The 22,271-nt window shown below is 36.9% G+C and overlaps 1 protein-coding gene across 5 annotated transcripts in view; it reads right to left on the bottom strand.

The window, feature by feature from the left end:
- Positions 1–129: 129 nt before the first annotated feature.
- C4H5orf34 (chromosome 4 C5orf34 homolog) overlaps positions 130–22,271 on the bottom strand; it is a 38,513-nt gene continuing 16,371 nt past the window's right edge. For 2 of the 5 annotated variants that reach the window (XR_012001259.1, XR_012001258.1), the window contains exons 7-14: positions 19,316–19,407; positions 18,356–18,425; positions 17,395–17,565; positions 16,894–16,988; positions 15,064–15,162; positions 6,818–6,858; positions 2,163–2,410; positions 130–696 (exon numbers count right to left, since the gene is read on the bottom strand). Coding sequence is in view for 1 of the 5 variants with exons in the window: in XM_072756964.1 (XP_072613065.1) it covers positions 2,217–2,410; positions 6,818–6,858; positions 15,064–15,162; positions 16,894–16,988; positions 17,395–17,565; positions 18,356–18,425; positions 19,316–19,407 (762 nt within the window). In the remaining 4 variants the exon portion in view is untranslated. Of the gene's footprint in view, positions 697–2,016; positions 2,411–6,817; positions 6,859–13,471; positions 13,574–15,063; positions 15,163–16,893; positions 16,989–17,394; positions 17,566–18,355; positions 18,426–19,315; positions 19,408–22,271 lie in introns of those variants that run through there. The other 3 variants (XR_012001261.1, XR_012001260.1, XM_072756964.1) reach the window with 3 other exon arrangements.

The raw sequence follows: 22,271 nt of genomic DNA, 5'->3' as shown, positions 1-22,271 counted from the left end.
ACTTCCTCGTGGCCGCAGGGACACGGCGGGATCATCTAATCACGACTACTAGACGCACGGGAGCTGGGGCGGGGGGACCTGCATAAGTTACCCGGGCTTGACCCTAATTAACCGGACTCAAGATGCAGCTTTTTTTGTTTTTGTTTTTTTTTAAGATTTTATTTATTTATTCAGAGAGGCAGAGACACAGGCAGAGGGAGGAGGAGCAGGCTCCACGCAGGGAGCCCGACGCGGGACTCGATCCCAGGTCTCCAGGATCACACCCTGGGCCGAAGGCGCACGCTCCACCGTTGAGCCACCCGGGCGACCTAAGATGCAGCTGTTTAATGAGACAATGGCCAGGTCCCAGGCTGTCTTCCTGCCTGAGTGAGCACCACGATGTCTAGCTTGGCATTGGCTCTAGGAAGCACGGGTGCAAAAGAATGGGCTCACAAGGGGGCATTGCCTCCTTTTTCCCTATTACAGTTTCTTAAAACAAGGGTCAGATGGGAAGCAAAGGCAGTAGTGGCACGATATTAATTTTGTAGTTGTAAGTTTCTGTAGTAAAAAGTGAAGTCTTCAATCTCAAGGGCTAATAACTCGGTCGTGCTCGGTCTCTCCCTCTCGCAGAACCCTAAAGTGTGGCTCCGTGTCTCAGCGATTGCACCGTTCGTTGCTTGTCACACTCGTGATTCTTAGCCAGTGACAAAGACTCAACTGGAAGGGAAAATGATACACATTTTAACTCACACAGTGTAAGAGCTAATTAAAAAGAATACATTAACCACAACTCGGGGTGCTTTTCATCCTATTAAAGACAGTTTGAATGCGGTGACAATTTCACATTGCCCTTATAGCAGCCCTGGCTATATGGCACTGTAGGCTTTCTAGAGCTATTGAAGAACAACATGGATGGCTTCCTGCAACCAAAACAACAAAATTGTTACAACTGTTTTCTCTGTAGTCATCCTACAGTCCCACGGCACTGATTCATCTGTACAACACATACTGAATGATCTGTGTGCCAGGCTTAGTGCTTGGTAACAGGTTACAGGATGACTTTATGGAGCTCAGGTGCTAGTGGAGGATCTAGACCACAAAGAAAAGTTGGATGGCTGTAGTATGTGCTGTAAAGGAAATAAATATGGTGATGTCATAAAGACTAAGTGGGGGAGGCCCTTCTGAAGAAATAATTTGTGCTGAAACCTGAAGGTAGCAAGGAGCCAAGTGAGAAGAGCTAACAAGAGAACACTATGCCCATTCAAATCATTGATGTTCTCACTCCTGGTCTATGCTCTGCTTGCTTCATTATTTTTCTCGTTGTTTCCTGTTTTGTTTTGTTTTGTTTTATGTCAAGAAGCTAGTCTTTTCTAGAAATCAGAAGAAGTTAATTAGAACATTTCTGCTATATTGGTCTAATCTTTAAGTCCCTTTAGATGTATGGTTTTGTGCTTTCTCAATAAACAGCACTAGTAAACCACTTCGGATGAGCTATTTTAGTTTTTCACATACTTGTGTAGCCTAACTTTTTTTTCAGATCTTCAAAAGAATGAAAGTAATTAATGAAACAATTCAGGTGAAATTTGGTGTTTGCTGAAGCACTCAATTCTTAGCTTGAAACAATATTGCCTATCTCTCTCTGTCTCTAAAGATCTAATTCTCAGGGCACCTGGGTGGTTCAGTTAGGTGCCTTTGGCTCAGGAAATGATCCCAGGGTTCTGGGATTGAGCCCCATGTCTGGCTCCCTGCTGCTTCTCCTTCCCCTCCCCACTCGTGCTCTCTGTTGCTATCTCTGTCTCTCTCTCTCAAATAAATAAAATATTAAAAAAAAATAAAGATCTAATTCTCTTTTGGTAGTTCTGTTGAAAAATACTTGGAGAGACCAAATAGCAAATGACCAAATGCACACAATTCTGCATATTTAAAAAGGAAAAAAAAAAAAAAACAACAACCTTGAAGTTTAATAGTGAATGCTTCACAAGATAAAACAGCAACAACTATAATTTTATATTTTCTCATGAATCTGAAATAAGAAAATTTTAAAATTCTAAAATAGTTCTTTATTAAGAATGCACATTATAAATATATATTTTAAGGTTTACAAGATAGGTACCCTCCAAAATTAAATGTCATTTTTCATACAATCATTGCACAGAAGTAATATATATAATTTCTTGGCTTACTAGTAATTTTATACTAGTCACTTGAAATATCCTTAAGGTTTATAATTCCATTTTTCACTTTTTAGAATTTGATAGAAGATAGTCAATATCCTGAAGGATTTCAGAGGTTTTTTTCAATGCCACTGATACTCTCTTTTCATTAACTTCTTCCAGCAAGGTCTCTGAAGATTTTGGTTCACAATGGTCAGATGACTGTTCATTTTTTTTGTTAGAAATCTGATTTAGGATACCACTATTTTCCAATAACACTAAGTTGCTTAGTTAAGGAGTTTTTCTCCAAATTTTTCGTTATATAGGTACATTTAATTTCAGAAAGCCTGGTCTTCATATTAAAATATTTCTGTTAGGACCATCTCTTGGATTTATAATAGATTTAGTACTTCCTAGACACACAATGTATCAAGACTGAATCTTAGAACAGAAAATCTGAATAGACCAATCACTAAGAAGGAGATTGAATCAGTAATCCAAAATCTCCCAACAAACAAGAGCCTAGGACCAGTTGGTTTCACTAGTGAATTCCACCAAACATTTAAAAAAAATTCTCAAAGTCTTCTAAAAAACAGAAGAGGAGGAAATATGTCCAAACTCATAAGTCCAGGATTACCCTGAAGACAAAAACCTGACAAAAACACTACAAGAAAAAAATTACAGCAGTACCTAGCTGGCCTAGGACCAGTTGGTTTCACTAGTGAATTCCACCAAACATTTAAAAAAAATTCTCAAAGTCTTCTAAAAAACAGAAGAGGAGGAAATATGTCCAAACTCATAAGTCCAGGATTACCCTGAAGACAAAAACCTGACAAAAACACTACAAGAAAAAAATTACAGCAGTACCTAGCTGAGTGTATATTCTTGATCCTGGGGTCATGGATTCAAGCCCCACGGTGGGTGTAGAGATTACTTTTAAAAAAAAAAAATATATATATATTTTTTTAAAGAAAGAAAAAAATGACAGGCCAATATCTCTGATGAATATATATGCAAAAATCTTCAACAAAATATTAGCATATGGAATGCAACAATACCTTAAAATGATTGTATGCCATGATCAAATGAGATTTATTCCAGGAATGCAAGGATGGTTTAGCATATGAAATTCAATCAATGTGATACATCACATTAACAAAATGGATAAAAATTATCTGATTATCTCAGTAGACGCAGAAAAATTCTCAATAAACGGGGTATACAGGGAATTTACTTCATGATAATAAAGGCCATGTATGACTGACTAGCCCACAGCTAACATCATACTTTGTAGATGCCATTAAATTATATATAGAAGATCCTAACAACTTCCCCCAAAATTGTTAGAACTAATAAATTCAGGGGTGTTTGGGTAGCTCAGTCAGTTAAGCATCCAACTCTTGATTTCAGCTCAGGTCATGATCTCGGGGTTGTAAGACAGCCCTGTGATGGGCTCCAAGCTAGGTATGGAGCTTGCTTAAGATCCTCTCTCTTGGGATCCCTGGGTGGCGCAGCGGTTTAGCGCCTGCCTTTGGCCCAGGGTGCGATCCTGCAGACCTGGGATCGAATCCCACGTCAGGCTCCCGGTGCATGGAGCCTGCTTCTCACTCTGCCTCTCTCTGTGTGTGTGTGTGTGTGTGTGTGTGTGTGTGTGTGACTATCATAAATAAATAAAAATCAAAAAAAAAAAAAAAAGATCCTCTCTCTTCCTCTGCCCCTCCCCCTCCTCTCTCTCTCTCTAAAATGAAATTAAAAAAGGATAAATTTAGTAAAGTTTCAGGATATAAAATCAATATACAAAAATCAATTATATTTCTATGCACTATTAAACTATCAGAAATTAAGATAACAATCCCACTTACATCAAAAATAATAAAATGTCTAGGAATACATTTAAGGAGGTGAAACATTCATGATGGAAACTGAAGAAGACACAAATAAATGAAGATATTTTGTACTCATGAATTGGAAGAATTAATATTGTTAAAGTATCCATGCCACCCAAAGCAACCTACAAACTCAATGCAGTCTCTATCAAATTCCAATAGCATTTTACAAAGAAATAGAACAAGCAATCCTTTTTTTGGTAAAGATTTTATTTGAGAGAGAGCAGGGAGAGAGAGCATGAGTAGGGATAGAAGCAGAGGGAGAGGGACAAGTAGACTCCCTGATGAGCAGGGAGCCCAATGGAGGGTTTAATCCCAGGACCCAAAGATCATGACCTGAGCTGATGGTAGATGCTTAACTGACTGAGCCACCCAGGTGTCCTTAGAAAAACAATCCTAAAATTTGTATGGAACCACTAAAGAACCGAAACAGCCAGAACAATCTTAAGAAAAACAAAGCTGGAGGCATCATGCTTCCTGATATCAAACTATCTTACAAAGTTACAATAATCAAAACAGTATGGCATGGGCATAAAAACAGACACATAGATCAATGGAACAGAATAGAGGGCCTAGAAATAAACCCATGCAGGGCACCTGGGTGGCTCAGTCAGTTGAGCATCTGATTCTTGATTTTAGCTTGGGTCATGATCTCTGGGTCATGAGATTGAGCCCGGCATTGGACTCTGTGCTCAGCATGGAATCTGCTTATCCCTCTCCCTCTGCTCCTCCCCACTCCCATGTGTGTGCACTCTCCCTGTCTCTCAAATAAATAAAATCTCAAAAAGAAAAAAAAAGAAAGGAACCCATACAATGCATACATGGCCAATCAATTTCCAACAAAGGAGCCAAGAATATACAATGGGAAAAGATGGTCTCTTCAATAAATGGTGTTGGGAAACTGGACACCTCTCTTAAACCATACACAAAAATCAACTCAAAATGAATTGAAGACTTGAACATAAGACCTAAAACCATAAAACACCTAGAAGAAAACGGGGTAAACTCCATCAGTCTTGGCAGTGATTGTTTAGATCTGATACCTGAAGCAAAGGCAACAAAAGCAAATGGAACTACATCAAACTAAAAAGCTTCTGCACAACAAAGGACACAAACAACAAAATGGAAAGACAACTTATGGAATCAGAATATATTAGAAATCATATATCTGGTAAGAGGTTAATATCCAAAATACATAAAGAGCTCATACAACTAGATAGCAAAACAAAAATCTGATTAGAAATGGGCAGAGGAACGAAATAGACATTTTTCCAAAGACCTACAAATGGACACCAGGCATACAGAAGGGTGCTCAATAATTCCTAATCATTAGGGAAATGCAAATCAAAACCACAATGAGGTATTCCCTCATACCTATTAGAATGGCTATCATCCAAAAGACAATAGTTAATAAGTGTTGATGAGGATGTGGAGAAAAGAAAACCCTTGTGTACTTTAATATAAATGTAAACTGCTGTAGCCACTGTGGTAAACAGTATGGAAGCTCCACAAAAATTTAAAGAAGAACTACCGTACCATCCAGCAATCCCAATTCTGGATGTATAATCAAAGGAAACCACATCAGGATCTCAAAGGAATCTGCACTCCCATGTTCACTGCAGCATTATTCACAACAGCCAAGACATGGAAACAACTAAAATGTCCATTAATAACTGAATGGATAAAAAAGATATGGTACATATATACAATGGAATACTATTCAGTCATGAGAAATAAGGAAATCCTGCCATTTACAACAACACAGCTGGATCCTGAGGGCATTACGATAAATGAAATATGCCAGACAGAGAAAGACAAATACTGCACACTACCACTTATGTGTGGAATGGAACTTTTTAAAAAAAGTCAAACTGACAAACAGGGTAAAAATGATGGGTTTCCAGGGGTTGGGAGGTGGATAAAATAGAGACTGGTAAAAGGATATAAACTTTAAGCTCTAAAATGTATAAAGTCTGAGGATCTAATATATAACATGGTGACTACAGTAGATAACATTGTGTCGTATGGTTTGAGGTTTGCTGAGAGGATGGAACTCAGATGTTCTTACCAAAAAAAAAAGAGCAGGGAGGAAGGGATGGATATGTGAGGTGACATAGGTGTTAATTAACAAGACAGGGCAATCCTTTCACAATAGATATGTGTCAAGTCACCATGATGTACACTTTAAATAGCTTACAATTTTGTTAGTATCTTTATTTTATTTTTTTAAAAAATATTTTATTTATTTATTCATGAGAGACACAGAGAGAGAGAAAGGCAGAGACACAGGCAGAAGGAGAAGCAGGCCCCAGGCAGGGAGCCCAACGTGGGACTCGATCCCAGGTCCCCAGGATCACGCCCTGGGCCGAAGGCGGCGCTAAACCGCTAAGCCACCTGGGCTGCCCAATATCTTTAAATACCTTACAATTTTTGTCAACTATACCTCAATAAAGCTGAAATTAAAAGTGAAAAATTTAATAATAAATATCCTAAAAAAAGAAATAAAAAGTCAGACCTAGGTCTAATTTAGAATATAGTTATTAAAGAGAAAACGTCTCCATAGGAGACCTTATCCCTAGTTCACTGTCCTTTGCCCTATTTAAACCCACTCAAAAGTATAAATATTGACATGATGTACCTTCTATAGATAAGATATATCTTAAATTACAATCTTAAATTTTATTCAGTAAAGCTCCATAATATTTAAGTATGGATTAATATAAGGTACAGAGTTATGCATTAAGCCTAGAATGAAAAGGGAATAATTATGCAGGACAATACATTAAGTTTAAAGGATACAGTTAAACTTCTTTATCTTTTCAAGTTCAGAGGCCACAGACCTGTGTAAAAAGAAAAAGAAAGTTCATGATAGCTGTCTGATTGTTTTATAACCAAAATATTTCAAGTAAGTGTGCTTGATATTTTTTCACAAAGTTTAGAATTTTTTTTACATTTTTAAAATTTAAATTCAATTCAATTGCCAACATATAGTATAACACCCAGTGCTCATCCCATCAAGTGCCCTCCTTGGTGCCCCTCATCCAGTTACCCCATCCCCCCACTCACCTCCCCTTCCGCAACCCTTTGTTTGCTTTCCAGAGTTAGGAATCTCTCATGGTTTGTCTCCCTAGAGTTTAGAATTTAGAAAGAAGAGCCCAGAAGTTAAGAATTCTCTTTATAGGGGTGCCTAGCTGGCTCAGTCAGGGGATCATGTGACTCTTGATCTCGGGGTTGTAAGTTAACCTGAGATTACTTAAAAATAAAATCTTAAAAAAAAGAATTTTCTTTATGTTAGCAATACATCAACTTGACTCAACTGATACTTACTGAGGACTTTTAATGAATAAGATAAATGAATAAAAGTTTCTACCTCAAGGACTTTTGAATCAAGTACTGATGTTTGAAGGTAATGGGCAGTTTTTTTTTTAATAAGCATTTTTTTCTATTTGTTTGAAGTACGGTAAAAAAAAAAAAAATTGGTACACTTTGGAAATTTGGTGGCATAAGGTACACTGCCATAACTTGAGGGACATTATACAGCTGAAAAAAATTCCCCTGTGTGAAACACTTTATTACCTAATTTTACCTGCCCAAACAGACCACTCGCAAATATTAGGTCAATAAACTGCTAGCATTCATAAAAAGGTAGCTTTCTCCCTATAATGCAAGAATTTAAAAGACTGGTATCTAAACAAAGACAAGACAAAAACAAACTGCAATGAAAACCTAGATATCACATCTAAACTAAGGGTTTTCTGTTTGGGTCGTCGTCATACTCCTCTCCCTCCCACTCCTCTAGGACCCTGTCCAGGACCTGCCTGCTACAACCTTTTTTTTTTTTTTTTTTTTTTTTTTGATTTTATATATTTATTTGCCAGAGATAGAGAGAGAGGGGTCAAGCAAGGGGAGCGGCAGAGAGGGAGAAGCAGGGAGCCCAATGTGGCACTCGATCCCAGGCCAATCATGACCTGAGCTGAAGGCAGATGCTTAAATGACTAAGCCACCCAGGTGTCCCTGCTATAACTTTTTAATACTAACCTGGCACACCCTCTGCTTTCCTTCTTAACATTTAGTTAAGACTTTAAAAACCTACTAAAATCCTATCACTTTTATGAAAGGAGTGGTCTCTCTTTCCTTGAATTCCTATAGCATTATGTTAATTAATCATATGCTTATCTGTAATATCTTCTCTTGAACTCTTTAATTTTCTGATCTTCATACCTAGATTGTCTTTTTTTTTTAATTAATTTTTATTGGTGTTCAATTTACCAACATACAGAAAAACACCCAGTGCTCATCCCACCAAGTGTCCACCTCAGTGCCCGTCACCCATTCCCCTCCAACACCCGCCCTCCTCCCCTTCCACCACCCCTAGTTCGTTTCCCCGAGTTAGGAGTCTTTATGTTCTGTCTCCCTTCCTGATATTTCCCAACATTTCTTTTCCCTTCCTTTATATTCCCTTTCACTATTATTTATATTCCCCAAATGAATGAGAACATACACTGTTTGTCCTTCTCCGATTGACTTATTTCACTCAGCATAATACCCTCCAGTTCCATCCACGTTGAAGCAAATGGTGGGTATTTGTCGTTTCTGATGGCTGAGTAATATTCCATTGTATACATAAACCACATCTTCTTTATCCATTCATCTTTCGATGGACACCGAGGCTCCTTCCACAGTTTGGCTATTGTGGCCATTGCTGCTAGAAACATCGGGGTGCAGGTGTCCCGACGTTTCATTGCATCTGAATCTTTGGGGTAAATCCCCAACAGTGCAATTGCTGGGTCATAGGCCAGCTCTATTTTTAACTCTTTGAGGAACCTCCACACAGTTTTCCAGAGTGGCTGCACCAGTTCACATTCCCACCAACAGTGTAAGAGGGTTCCCTTTTCTCCGCATCCTCTCCAACATTTGTGGTTTCCTGCCTTGTTAATTTTCCCCATTCTCACTGGTGTGAGGTGGTATCTCATTGTGGTTTTGATTTGTATTTCCCTGATGGCAAGTGATGCACAGCATTTTCTCATGTGCATGTTGGCCATGTCCATGTCTTCCTCTGTGAGATTTCTCTTCATGTCTTTTGCCCATTTCATGATTGGATTGTTTGTTTCTTTGGTGTTGAGTTTAAGAAGTTCTTTATAGATTTTGGAAACTAGCCCTTTATCTGATATGTCATTTGCAAATATCTTCTCCCATTCTGTAGGTTGTCTTTTGGTTTTGTTGACTGTATCCTTTGCTGTGCAAAAGCTTCTTATCTTGATGAAGTCCCAATAGTTCATTTTTGCTTTTGTTTCTTTTGCCTTTGTGGATGTATCTTGCAAGAAGTTACTGTGGCCGAGTTCAAAAAGGGTGTTGCCTGTGTTCTCCTCTAGGATTTTGATGGACTCTTGTCTCACATTTAGATCTCTCATCCATTTTGAGTTTATCTTTGTGTATGGTGAAAGAGAGTGGTCCAGTTTCATTCTTCTGCATGTGGATGTCCAATTTTCCCAGCACCATTTATTGAAGAGACTGTCTTTCTTCCAATGGATAGTCTTTCCTCCTTTATTGAATATTAGATGACCATAAAGTTCAGGATCCACTTCTGGGTTCTCTATTCTGTTCCATTGATCTATGTGTCTGTTTTAGTGCCAGTACCACACTGTCTTGATGACCACAGCTTTGTAGTACAACCTGAAATCTGGCATTGTGATGCCCCCAGCTATGGTTTTCTTTTTTAAAATTCCCCTGGCTATTCGGGGTCTTTTCTGATTCCACACAAATCTTAAAATAATTTGTTCTAACTCTCTGAAGAAAGTCCATGGTATTTTGGTAGGGATTGCATTAAACGTGTAAATTGCCCTGGGTAACATTGACATTTTTACAATATTAATTCTGCCAATGCATGAGCATGGAATATTTTTCCATCTCTTTGTGTCTTCCTCAATTTCTTTCAGAAGTGTTCTATAGTTTTTAGGGTATAGATCTTTTACCTCTTTGGTTAGGTTTATTCCTAGGTATCTTATGCTTTTGGGTGCAATTGTAAATGGGATTGACTCCGTAATTTCTTTTTCTTCAGTCTCATTGTTAGTGTATAGAAATGCCATTGATTTCTGGGCATTGATTTTGTATCCTGCCACGCTACCAAATTGCTGTATGAGTTCTAGCAATCTTGGGGTGAAGACTTTTGGGTTTTCTATGTAGAGTATCATGTCATCGGCGAAGAGGGAGAGTTTGACTTCTTCTTTGCCAATTTGAATGCCTTTAATGCCTTTTTGTTGTCTGATTGCTGAGGCGAGGACTTCCAGAACTATGTTGAACAGCAGTGGTGAGAGCGGACATCCCTGTCTTGTTCCTGATCTTAGGGGAAAGGCTCCCAGTGCTTCCCCATTGAGAATGATATTTGCTGTGGGCTTTTCGTAAATGGCTTTTAAGATGTCGAGGAACACTCTGAAGGGTTTTGATCAGGAATGGATGCTGTATTTTGTCAAACGCTTTCTCTGCATCTAATGAGAGGATCATATGGTTCTTGGTTTTTCTCTTGCTGATATGATGAATCACATTAATTGTTTTTTAATTGTTTTAAAAATTTTTAATTTTTAATTGTTTTAATTGTTAATTAATTGTTCAACACTCGTTGAACCAGCCTTGTGTCCCGGGGATAAATCCTACTTGGTCATGGTGAATAATTTTCTTAATGTGTTGTTGGATCCTATTGGCTAGTATCTTGTTGAGAATTTTTGCATCCATGTTCATCAGGGATATTGGTCTGTAATTCTCCTTTTTGGTGGGGTCTTTGTCTGGTTTTGGAATTAAGGTGATGCTGGCCTCATAGAACGAATTTGGAAGTACTCCATCTCTTTCTATCTTTCCAAACAGCTTTAGTAGAATAGGTATGGTTTCTTCTTTAAACGTTTGATAGAATTCCCCTGGGAAGCCATCTGGCCCTGGACTCTTGTGTCTTGGGAGGTTTTTGATGACTGCTTCAATTTCCTCCCTGGTTATTGGCCTGTTCAGGTTTTCTATTTCTTCCTGCTCCAGTTTTGGTAGTTTGTGGCTTTCCAGGAATGTGTCCATTTCTTCTAAATTGCCTAATTTATTGGCGTAGAGCTGTTCATAATATGTTTTTAAAATCGTTTGTATTTCCTTGGTGTTGGTAGTGATCTCTCCTTTCTCATTCATGATTTTATTAATTTGAGTCTTCTCTCTCTTCTTTTTAATAAGGTTGGCTAATGGTTTATCTATCTTATTAATTCTTTCAAAGAACCAACTCCTGGTTCTGTTGATCTGTTCCATAGTTCTTTTGGTCTCGATATCATTTAGTTCTGCTCGAATTTTAATTAACTGTCTTCTTCTGCTGGGGGTGGGGTCTATTTGTTGCTAGTTCCTTTATGTGTAAGGTGAGCTTTTGAATTTGAGTTCTTTCCAGTTTTTGAATGGATGCTTGTATTGCGATGTATTTCCCTCTTAGGACTGCTTTTGCTGCATCCCAAAGATTTTGAACGGTTGTATCTTCATTCTCATTAGTTTCCATGAATCTTTTTAATTCTTCCTTAATTTCCTGGTTGACCTTTTCATCTTTTAGCAGGATGGTCCTTTACCTCCACGTGTTTGTGGTCCTTCCAAACTTCTTGTTGTGATTAAGTTCTAATTTCAAGGCATTATGGTCTGAGAATATACAGGGGACTATCCCGATCTTTTGGTATCGGTTCAGACCCGAATTGTGACCCAGTATGTGGTCTATTCTGGAGAAAGTTCCATGTGCACTTGAGAAGAATGTGTATTCAGTTGAGTTTGGATGTAAAGTTCTGTAGATATCTGTGAAATCCATCTGGTCCAGTGTATCATTTCCTAGATTGTCTTTTTCAAGAGAAAGGATATTTTACTTTTTCTTCTGTACTTTGCACATATAATAAGACCTCATTTATATAGAACTCTTAGGCAACAGTTTTAGAGAGCCAAGTTTTTACACAATTGAATTAATGTCAAAACATAGTATTTCCTTCCTTCCTTCCTTCCTTCCTTCCTTCCTTCCTTCCTTCCTTCCTTCCTTCCTTCCTATAGAGAGGGAGAGGGCCAAGGGCAGAGAGAGAGAAAGAATCTTAAGCAGGCTCCATGCTTAGCATGGAGTCCCATGTGGGGTTATCTCACAGCTTTCAGATTTTAACCTGAGCCAAAATCAAGAGTCAGACGCTTAAGTGACTAAGCCACCCAGGTACCCCAAACATAATAAGTATTTTCTATTAAATTTACTTAACTTATCTATTGTTTTCGTAAACACTGTATACTAAACATTCTCTTCTCCTTGATTGGAAGAGTTAACATTATGAACATTAGCTCTTACCATGTTCCACAGAAACAGACATTGGAGCAATTGGTATGGGGTAGAGGGCTAAATATGTACAACTCCAGCAGAATCTCTTACATGTGTTCCCTCTTTTTCCTCATTAAGCTAGAATGAAATATGAGCAGTGGCACACAGCTAGAAAATAGTGTAACTCAACTAGCTCTCTGCAAAATTAATGAGGACTTTAATATCTAAAGTATCTCTCTATTCCAGTGACTAGAGAAGTCTTCATAGTTCACAAAGTGGTACAGAACTTGTCTGCTTTACTACAGTGAAACACATGCACCCCCTTGTCAGCTTGCACTCTTTCCTTATACGCTAGCCTATGGATGGAGAATGAAAGAGATCTTTCAACATTTTAGTCCAAAGCCTGCTGACTCTTCATACTTTTCTGGTCATAAGCAAACAATACAAACTACCTTTAATGTTGTTGCTCATATGATGAACCAACTTCTTGTGAACTATCTACTGTACTATTTTTTTACTAGCATCCTTATTAAAAAGTTGAATCAGTAAGTTAATAATAGAAGGTGAGGGGGATCCCTGGGTGGCTCAGTGATTTGGCGCCTGCCTTTGGCCCAGGGCGCGATCCTGGAGTCCCGGGATGGAATCCCACGTGGGGCTCCCTGCACGGAGCCTGCTTTTCCCTCTGCCTGTGTCTCTGCCTCTCTCTCTCTCTATGTCTATCATGAATAAATATAAATAAATCTTTTAAAAAAATAATAGAAGGTGAACTGGAAAAAAAATACTGAAATAAATTCAGGTAGCTGTTCACTGTGCAATCACTTCTCTTCCTTCAACACACCTTCTTTGACAAGAAAACAAATCACAGTGGATATCTTAGGCTTTGCAAGGGAAATGGAGCTATTGTCAGGGACTGGCTTTCTCTCCCCACTCTTCCTCAATTGCTTTGTCTCTGCCACTTCTTGTTGTCCACCACCACCCCACCACCCCCACCCCACCCCCAGCTGCTATCACCAATATGCATCTCTCTCACACCCTCACATTGTAGTGACAGTTACCCTCTTCAAAGCCTTCATATGAAAATGCTAGCATCTTACAAGCCTTGCCAGCTGAGCGATGATGGAGTGACCAATCTTATAGTTATGCCCTTTTATCCCAACTACCTTTTTTGCGAGCTACTTGGACAACTTTTCTGCTCCCAAACAGGCGGTAGCTGAAGAATGGAGGATCTGGAAAGCTGAATTCCTTAGATATTCAAATAACATCTACTGATTTGATTTGTACCTCTTTCTCTCACTAATTTAGGAAAAGGTGGTAAGAATCCAAATTAATGTCTATATTTTTTTCACCATGCTATGCTAAGATACCTTACAAACCAGCTTAAAGCTTCCTACATTATTCCTGGCATTCCACTTTTCCCATATAGGTTTCCTCCACTATCCAAAAGTAGAGCATTCCTATGAAAAATTTCATTAATTTCGTAAACTGAAATGGCATAAAGCTAAAAAACGACTACCATTAATTTTTATGGAATTTTTTTTGATCATTCCCACACCCTAAAAATAACTTCTCTTAGGCTTTTTCTGTCACCTGAGGATACATCTTGCTAATGGACACACAAAATAAACTGAGATAAAGCACAGAGGTTTACAGACACGTTCAAAACTATGGTGGCTTAAAGCTAAGATGCTGAGTGTAGTTTCCAGGCAAGGAGGTCGGAAGGCCCACTCTGCCTCATTGGGGTGCAAGCTGCCTCTTTAAGAGCTCATTGCAAAACAAAAGCTGAATGCTATTTTCACTTTTTGCCTTTTCTCTTAAAAGTGAAAATCCTTTTTGGATTTCTTTTGGTCGGCGAAAACAGGTATATACTCCCATCCAAGTACTAACCAGGCCTGACTCTGCTTAGCTTCTGAGATCAGAAAAGATCAGGCATGTTGAGGGTGGTATGGCTGTAGAAAAATGGGTACATACTAATGTAGGTCTTTCGTAAAAGCGAAGTCATGTAATGTAAACTTTCGAAAAGTGGGGGATACCTGCATATTCAGATTCTGCTCAGTGATCCTAACATTCCTGATGACTCTCCTTTCTGCTATTTTTTCTACTTAGGAACTTGTAATTCCATCAAGTCTGAGCTCCTTTACTGATCACAAGATCCATTCCTATCGAAACTCACACTACAGCCTAACAGATAGCATCTGCTCCACAAAACTATTTTCTCACTTTCTCCACAAGACAAAATATACTTTTTATCTCTGTCCTTACTCCTTCCATAACATGTTTTAATTTTTCTCAATATTCCTTTGAGGCCCAGTTTCAGTCCCCTGCATTCTGAAAGGCACACAGGAAGGACCAAAATACTTTATTCGTTGATTTGTCAGTTAATTTGGGAGAGGTAATTACTATGATAGAAATGATTTCAAAATCAACTTTTTCTGAAAGTTTATTATGTTAGTCAACATTTTATTTCTTTTAATATTACTAAAATTAAAAAAAAAATCTCCTTTAAGTGTTTCCGTAAAGTTTTCAGGATGAATTTATCACATTAAAAGAGTTACCCATTTTGATATAAAGTTTTCAATGCAGTTTTTGACCTTCAGATAAAATAAAATGATGAAATGTAATAAATTAGATATTTGATTAAAGGTAAATTATTTTCAACCTTGAGCTATCAGAAAAAGTCTTAGAGTTTACCATTTGACATTTTAAATTTTTGTGTCTTTTCTACACAGATGAAGTTTGCAAGAAATATAAATACCAATTTTCTTCAAGAACAGAAGATGAAGGATGTGTGGACATCTCTCTCTGACTAGTCTGGGTCAGTCTTCTGCACCATGATATAACTGCTGTCACATATCTAGATTGAAAATATTAAAAGAAATATCTGAAAAATGAACTTGTATATTTAGAAAAGCATTTTTTAAAAAGGAAAAATTATTAAGGCAACTTGGGGAAAAAGGATAAAGAAATTCCCAAGTGAGGCATTTATTGGGCAATTTTTTGAATCTTTTTTAAAAGGGAATGGAAAAGGCAAATTTTTCTCATTATTTATCAAGAATAAAATGCTCATGGCCATGATAATAAAGATGAGATTTCAGAATCGAACAAAATATTTAGATTTCATTCAAAATTCAAATTCAAATATCTAGTCTTTTAGTTTTACAAAGTTAAATGAGTTTAATTATGTTTTATAATGAAAATATCTTTACACATTAAGACTAAGTGAGCATTTACTTTCTAAAATTAAAAAAAAACCCACCAAAAATTAAAAAATAAAATTAAACCAAAACACACTAATTCTCCCCTACACATATACATAAATGTGTAATTATATATAACTCATTCAATATACAAAACAAGTATCAAGTTCAATAAAGTGAATGATCTGAAGTGATGGCCTAAAACAAATAGTAATGTTCGCCAAAGAATGTATTTTTTTAAAAATTTTTTTATAGAGAGAGAGAGTGCACACATGTATGTGTGTGCGTGCGTGCAGAGGGAGGGGTTGAGAGAGAGGGACAGAATCTCAGGTAGACTCAGGCTTATTCCCATAACCTTGAGATCATGACCTGAGCGAAAATCAAGTGTCTGACACTTCAATGAACCACCCAAGGCCTCCACGACACTGTATTTTAGATGCAAATTATTCAAACTAGCAATGAATGTTGAAGCATTTAGACCAAAATGCAATAAATTCTAAAAGAAAAATAAATTCATGAAGTAAAAAAGCAATTCTTCTGTGAACATTCTCAGGTAAAAATCATTAATATGTTGAGAACATTGCAAGTTGACTGATTATAACAAATTACATTAATCAAAAACAGAAAAGGCATATTCATAAAAGCTGATTTCAAGAATCTTCTCCATTTTAAGCATCAGTGAATTAATTTTATTCCATTTTACAGAAGTATACATAAGTTTGGCAATTTTTGCAAACTTTATTTCAAACTGGTTAAGGAATTAGTTAATTAAGAAACATAGCTGTCCACATTCGAACTTCCACAGCAAGCCAGTTATACTCAAAACATTTATTTTGACAAACCACTTGAATACAAATGGAAATGATTAAAGCTGACTTGATTTATTTAGTTATGCTAGATGCCAATATTACTGTAAATTCTGAAACCTATTGAAATGATATCATGTACATTATCTACCTGGAAAACCTAAAAATATATATAACATTTATTATTATTTTTATTATTATTTTTTATATATGTAACATGTAAATAATGTTTGGGGCAACCCACTTGGACACCCGCCCTCTTTGGGGAGCTTTGTACTATCACTCAATAAATTTTGCTTTACTAACACTCAAAAAGAAAAAAAAATTATACGCTTCCCCTCTAAAAGTAAAAGTTACTTAACTATTATGAAAATAATTTTTTAAAAAGATTTTATTTTATTCATGAGAGAAAAAGAGAGAGAGGCAGAGACATAGGCAGAGGGAGAAGTGGGCTCTCTGCGGGAAGCCTGTTGCAGGACTCGATCCCAGGACCCCAGATCATGACCTGAGCCAAAAGCAGATGTTCAACCACTAAGCCACCCAGGTGCCCCTGAAAATAATTTTTAAAACTGCTTTCAGTACCTTTCATATGGTCCAGGGTGTTCAATCTGAATTAACTGATCTTGTCCATCAGGAAAAGTTAATTTACACCAACCTAAATTGAGACCTTGATTTACCTTAAGAAGCAAGGAGGAAAGGTAAGTTTTATCATTATGAAACTGAAACAAAACATAAAACACAACAAAAGCCTCTTCTATATTATCAGTTTAAAAAATAAGTAGGTGAATCATTAAAACTTTATTTTGACTAATTTAAAAGTTATCTTTTACATGAATTATGGGCATTATTGAACCACCACTCTATCAGTCTTTCTCTTTCTCTATATAGCTATCTTTATAAAAATGATTTTTTTTTGTCATCCTTTCTGATTTTTGCTAGGAAATCCAATGAGATTAATAAAGCTTCTTGACAGATTTTATATTTCAAAAAATAAATTGAGATAGTGTGGTATTTTATTTTCTTTGTTCTATTTCCACAGATAAAAAACAATAAGAAATAAATTTCAGTCTGAAATATAATCACCTGTCTCTTTTCAATCAAAGAGCTGAAATTCCAGTTTAAGGTTAGAGTGATGCCATCTAGAAAGAGAGCATGTACTTTGTCATCAGAGTATGCAAGAAATCTTCCCACGCTGGGTATGACCGATTCTCTCAAAAGCACAGGCAATATATTGCTATCATTTATCCCAGGCACCTAAAACCAAGTTAATAAAAATAGCAGGAAAGAGAGTTATCCATTATTGACTTAAATGATCAATAAACTCTGAGGCAACTTTATTCAGAAGTTGAATATTGTAGAATCCTTACATATGTTTTAGTTTTTCCAGAAGTAGATACCCATATTAGTCTATTATGAACAGACTGAGTTCTAATATATTTGGAAAGTTGCTGTTCTTTTTGGAAAGTTACTGTTTTCCATAGAACATAGAAAAACATTAGGAAGTACAGCAACATATAGGTTTCTAACTAAATTAGTACAGATATAGAAATGAAAGTCTGAAAATTACTTCCTCTAAGTCAATGTTGAAGAATTTACTTTTACAGTTATGGAAATAGAATAGAATACTATAATATCATAGTTTAAAATAACTACATTTCCACTTCAAATCCAATCAATTCCTCCGCCCTGCCCCCTCCGCTAAGAAAAAAGAAACAAAAACATATTATAGACAAAGTATAACATAAAAGCTGGATTTTGCAGTGTTTATCTAGTAAGTGGATATTTTTCTGAATAAACCACTATTAATGTTACAGATAATTTTTCACATGACTTCGATGAAAGTAATTTGAACCTGGAGGTATGTATGCAAACAATAAAACAATTTTTAAAATCTTGCTTTTAAAATAATTTTAAGGGGCCCCTGGCTGGCTCAGTCAGTGGTGCATGTGACTCTTGATTTCAGAGTTGTGAGTTCAAGCCCAAAGTTGGGTACAGAGTTTACTTAAAAATAGAAATCTTGAAAATAATAATAATTTTAAGATACCATCTTCCAGCAGCATATACGATAGTTATGGCTTAAGGAAAGCCTTGTCTTGGCACAGTGTTGAAGAATTCTGTGAACATGAAAAACAGTACTTAAACAGTTGCATATAATGGCATTTTCCTATTCTAGCAATGCATTCTCACTGCTATACACCATGTTGGGCAAGTAACTCATTTCCACTAAAATATGTTCAGAATATTTTTCTGTCTTTCTTAAATCCTTTATCTCCTGGAAGGGGGTTGCTTTCCTTTATGTTAATTTCACATAGTTAAGGTTATTCCTCTAATTTTTTAGCAATGAAATGACTCAAAATGGAGAGAATTTTCAGTTGCTCTTTTGTAAGAGGTGATAGATTCACAGCACCTGAAAGGTTCTATATGGTTTAAGAGTGCTGGGGAAGGTTAATCAACTGTCTGTGGGAAATCAAATTAACAATTCTCCTTCAAACCTACTTTGGAAGTTGCTTAGACATAAGTTTGTAAAAATAAATAATTTAATCCAACAATATACTTTCATGGTTCTGACTGCTAACAGATTACTTAGAATTTAAAAAACATATGAACCAAAGTACCAAACTACACTTCGTTTCCTATATACTCTCAGAATCTCTATTATTCTGAGGATAATAAAGGATGAAAATTTTAAATGTATCATCAAATCCTCAGTTTGATTCCAAGGCACAATAATGATGCACTAACCCAGAGAAAAGGCACTAATTTCCTGCCAGTGTTTGCTTGCCATACCTGGATGTTTCTCCATATTTAGCTTTAAACTTCAAAGCCAGAAGTACTCTTATAAGGATGTGATTACCTTATTTTATAAATGAAGAGACAAGAAAAATTGATAGATTTTACCCAAAACAGATATTTCCACTGTACTTATTCTTACCCTAACCACCAGAAAATGTATCAGGATTCTCAGACACGCAACACTTGAGTCAGTTGAATGTGAAGAACTTACCCGGTTGCCTGTTTAATTAGGGAATACACAGAGAACAGACTTCCTGGTCTATCAGGAGGAAGGTTATTTACTGAATAAGTTTTCTCTTCTCTCTGAAAATTAATTTAGAATGAAATATCTCAATAATAAATCTTGGCCATTATTACTTAACTATTTTTGATTTTATATTTACATTGTGACAAGGCAGTTATTTTAACTTAAAAGCCCATAAAAGGTATATTTTTAAAGGTATTTTATGCTTTTCCTTTTTACCAATTTTTTTTTAAGTCTAGCTTTCCTCCTGGATAGTTATAAAACTTGCATGCTAATACCCTATAACTTACTTTAAATTTTGGCCCACTTTAAATTTTGGCTATACTTAATATGGCAACCAAATTAATTTTCCTACACTTTAACAGAAAACTTATCATATAAGCCGCCTTTCCCCTTTAGACCAAAAAAAAAGCTATTTTAATTGAACAAATATATAATTTTATTATATTTATTAACGGAAGAACTATTGCTATAGTTTGTGGAAGACAATATTATTTATAAGCTCAGCTTCTTGAATTAAAAAAAAATTGTCATCCCTTCTGAATTCCCTCTTTCTCAGACTCTTTTTTTTTTTTTAAAGATTATTTATTTATTTATTTATTTATTTATTTATTTATTTATTTATTTATTTATTTATTCAGAGAGAGCGAAAGAGAGGCGGAGAGAGAAGCAGGCTCCATGCGGGGAGCCCGACGTGGGATTCGATCCCGGGTCTCCAGGATCACACCCCGGGCTGCAGGCAGCGCTAAACCGCTGCGCCACCGGGGCTGCCCTCTCAGACTCTTTAATACTTGTGTTTCCCCGAACTTTGTCTTCAGCCTTATTTTTTGATTTCCTGATTTCTTCCCTGGTAATGCTAGCAGGGTTCAAAGTTGTGTTCATAATAAATATAATATCAATAGCTAACGTGTATTGAACAGATACTATATGCTAGGTGCAATGCTGTGTAATTTACATGGTTTATTTTATTTACTCCTCAAAACAATTTTTTTTTAATTTTTTTTTTTTTAAGATTTTATTTATTTATTCATGAGAGACACAGAGAGAGAGGCAGAGACACAGGCAGAAGGAGAAGTAGGCTCCCTGCGGGGAGCTTGATGTGGGACTCCATCCCAGGACCCTGGGATTATGACCTGAGCCAAGGAAGATGCTCAACCACTGAGCCACTTAGGTGCTCTCCTCAAAACAACTTTGAGATAAGAACTATAAATGCCTATTTTTTTTAGGATGAGGAAACCGAAGCTTGAGGGCTAAGAAGTAGCACAAATCTAATTTGAACCACAAGAGAATACAGCCCATATGTACTTTACCGTCAATCAGAGAAGATGGGCTTTGAAGTTAAGACAACGCGGATTCAAATCACAGGTGTGCCTCTTACTAACTTAATGATGGGCAGGTTTATGCAACATTTTGGGTTTTTTAAAAAGATTTATTTATTTATTTTAGAAAGAGAGAGTATGCGAGCACGCAGCAGGGACTGGCAGGGGTGGGCAGCGGGGGAAGGAGAGGAGGAAAGAATCTGAGGCAGACTCTGCAGTAAGCAAGAGCCCCAGGCCAGCTCAATCTCACAACCAGGAGAGGAGACCACGGCCCCAGCCCAAACCAATTTTAACAAGAAGCCAGACATGCAAAGAGTTGAGCAAGTAGTAATGATCCCTCAACTCTATACTCCTCCAACCTCTATCCTTCTTTTGTATAATTCCTTCTTTAAAATTATAGGTCTAGGGACACCTGCTTGGCTCAGTCGCCAGAGCATCTAACTCTTGGCCTTGGGGTTGTGAGTTTGAGCCCCATGTTGGGTGTAGAGATTACTTACTAATAAAATAAAATATAATTATAGATCCTAGCTCAGCCATGTTATCCTTCAGAAGACTTTCCCCCCAAACTGGGTCAGGTGCCCCTCCTTATGTGGTTCCAAAGCACCAAGTTCTTATCTCTACAGAAGCACGCACATCTTGAGTCCTTGTCAATCTTTCCTATTTAAAATTTTAAGTATATAAGTAGCAATACATCAATACATTTTTTTGGGGGGGAAAAAAGGTTGAAAAAACAAGATTAAAATCCTTCCCTACTTTTCCTCCTCCATAAAATCCCACACTCCTCCCCAGAAGTAACCACTTCAGTTCAATTTTTTATTTTGTTTTTTTTTCTTATAGATTTATTTATTTATTAGAGAGAGAGAGAGAATGAGCGGGAGAGGTAGAAGGAGAGGGAGAATCTTTTTTTTTTTTTTTTGAATAGAGAGATATATTCTTTATTCTGAAAATTCAAAACTACATCCCTGAATGTCTGGGAGGACTTGGTGGGTACAAATTTATTTTTATTTTTTTTTAATTAATTTTTATTGGTGTTCAATTTACCAACATACAGAAAAACACCCAGTGCTCATCCCGTCAAGTGTCTACCTCAGTGCCCGTCACCCACTCCCCTCCAACACCCGCCCTCCTCCCCTTCCACCACCCCTAGTTCGTTTCCCCGAGTTAGGAGTCTTTATGTTCTGTCTCCCTTCCTGATATTTCCCAACATTTCTTTTCCCTTCCTTTATATTCCCTTTCACTATTATTTATATTCCCCAAATGAATGAGAACATACACTGTTTGTCCTTCTCCGATTGACTTACTTCACTCAGCATAATACGGAGAGGGAGAATCTTAAGCAGACTCCCCGCTGAGAGTGGTGCCCAACCCCTGGCTCAATCTCACAATCCTGAGATCATGGCCTGAACCAATATCAAGAGTCAGACACTTAAGCTGATTGAGCCCCTTAAGTTCGGTTTTTATTTGCCCAGATATTCCCCTGTGCATTTGTATGTTTATTATATACAGTAATATATCTGGGTTTGGGGTTTGTTTTTGTTCTTTACACAAAGGATACCACTGTACGCGTTCTTCCGCAACTTTCCTTTTTCATGGTGTTTGAAGAT

This window comes from Vulpes vulpes, chromosome 4 (assembly GCF_048418805.1).
Source record: "Vulpes vulpes isolate BD-2025 chromosome 4, VulVul3, whole genome shotgun sequence".
Classification (NCBI taxonomy): domain Eukaryota; kingdom Metazoa; phylum Chordata; class Mammalia; order Carnivora; family Canidae; genus Vulpes; species Vulpes vulpes.
This window is presented reverse-complemented; position numbering and strand designations above follow the sequence as displayed.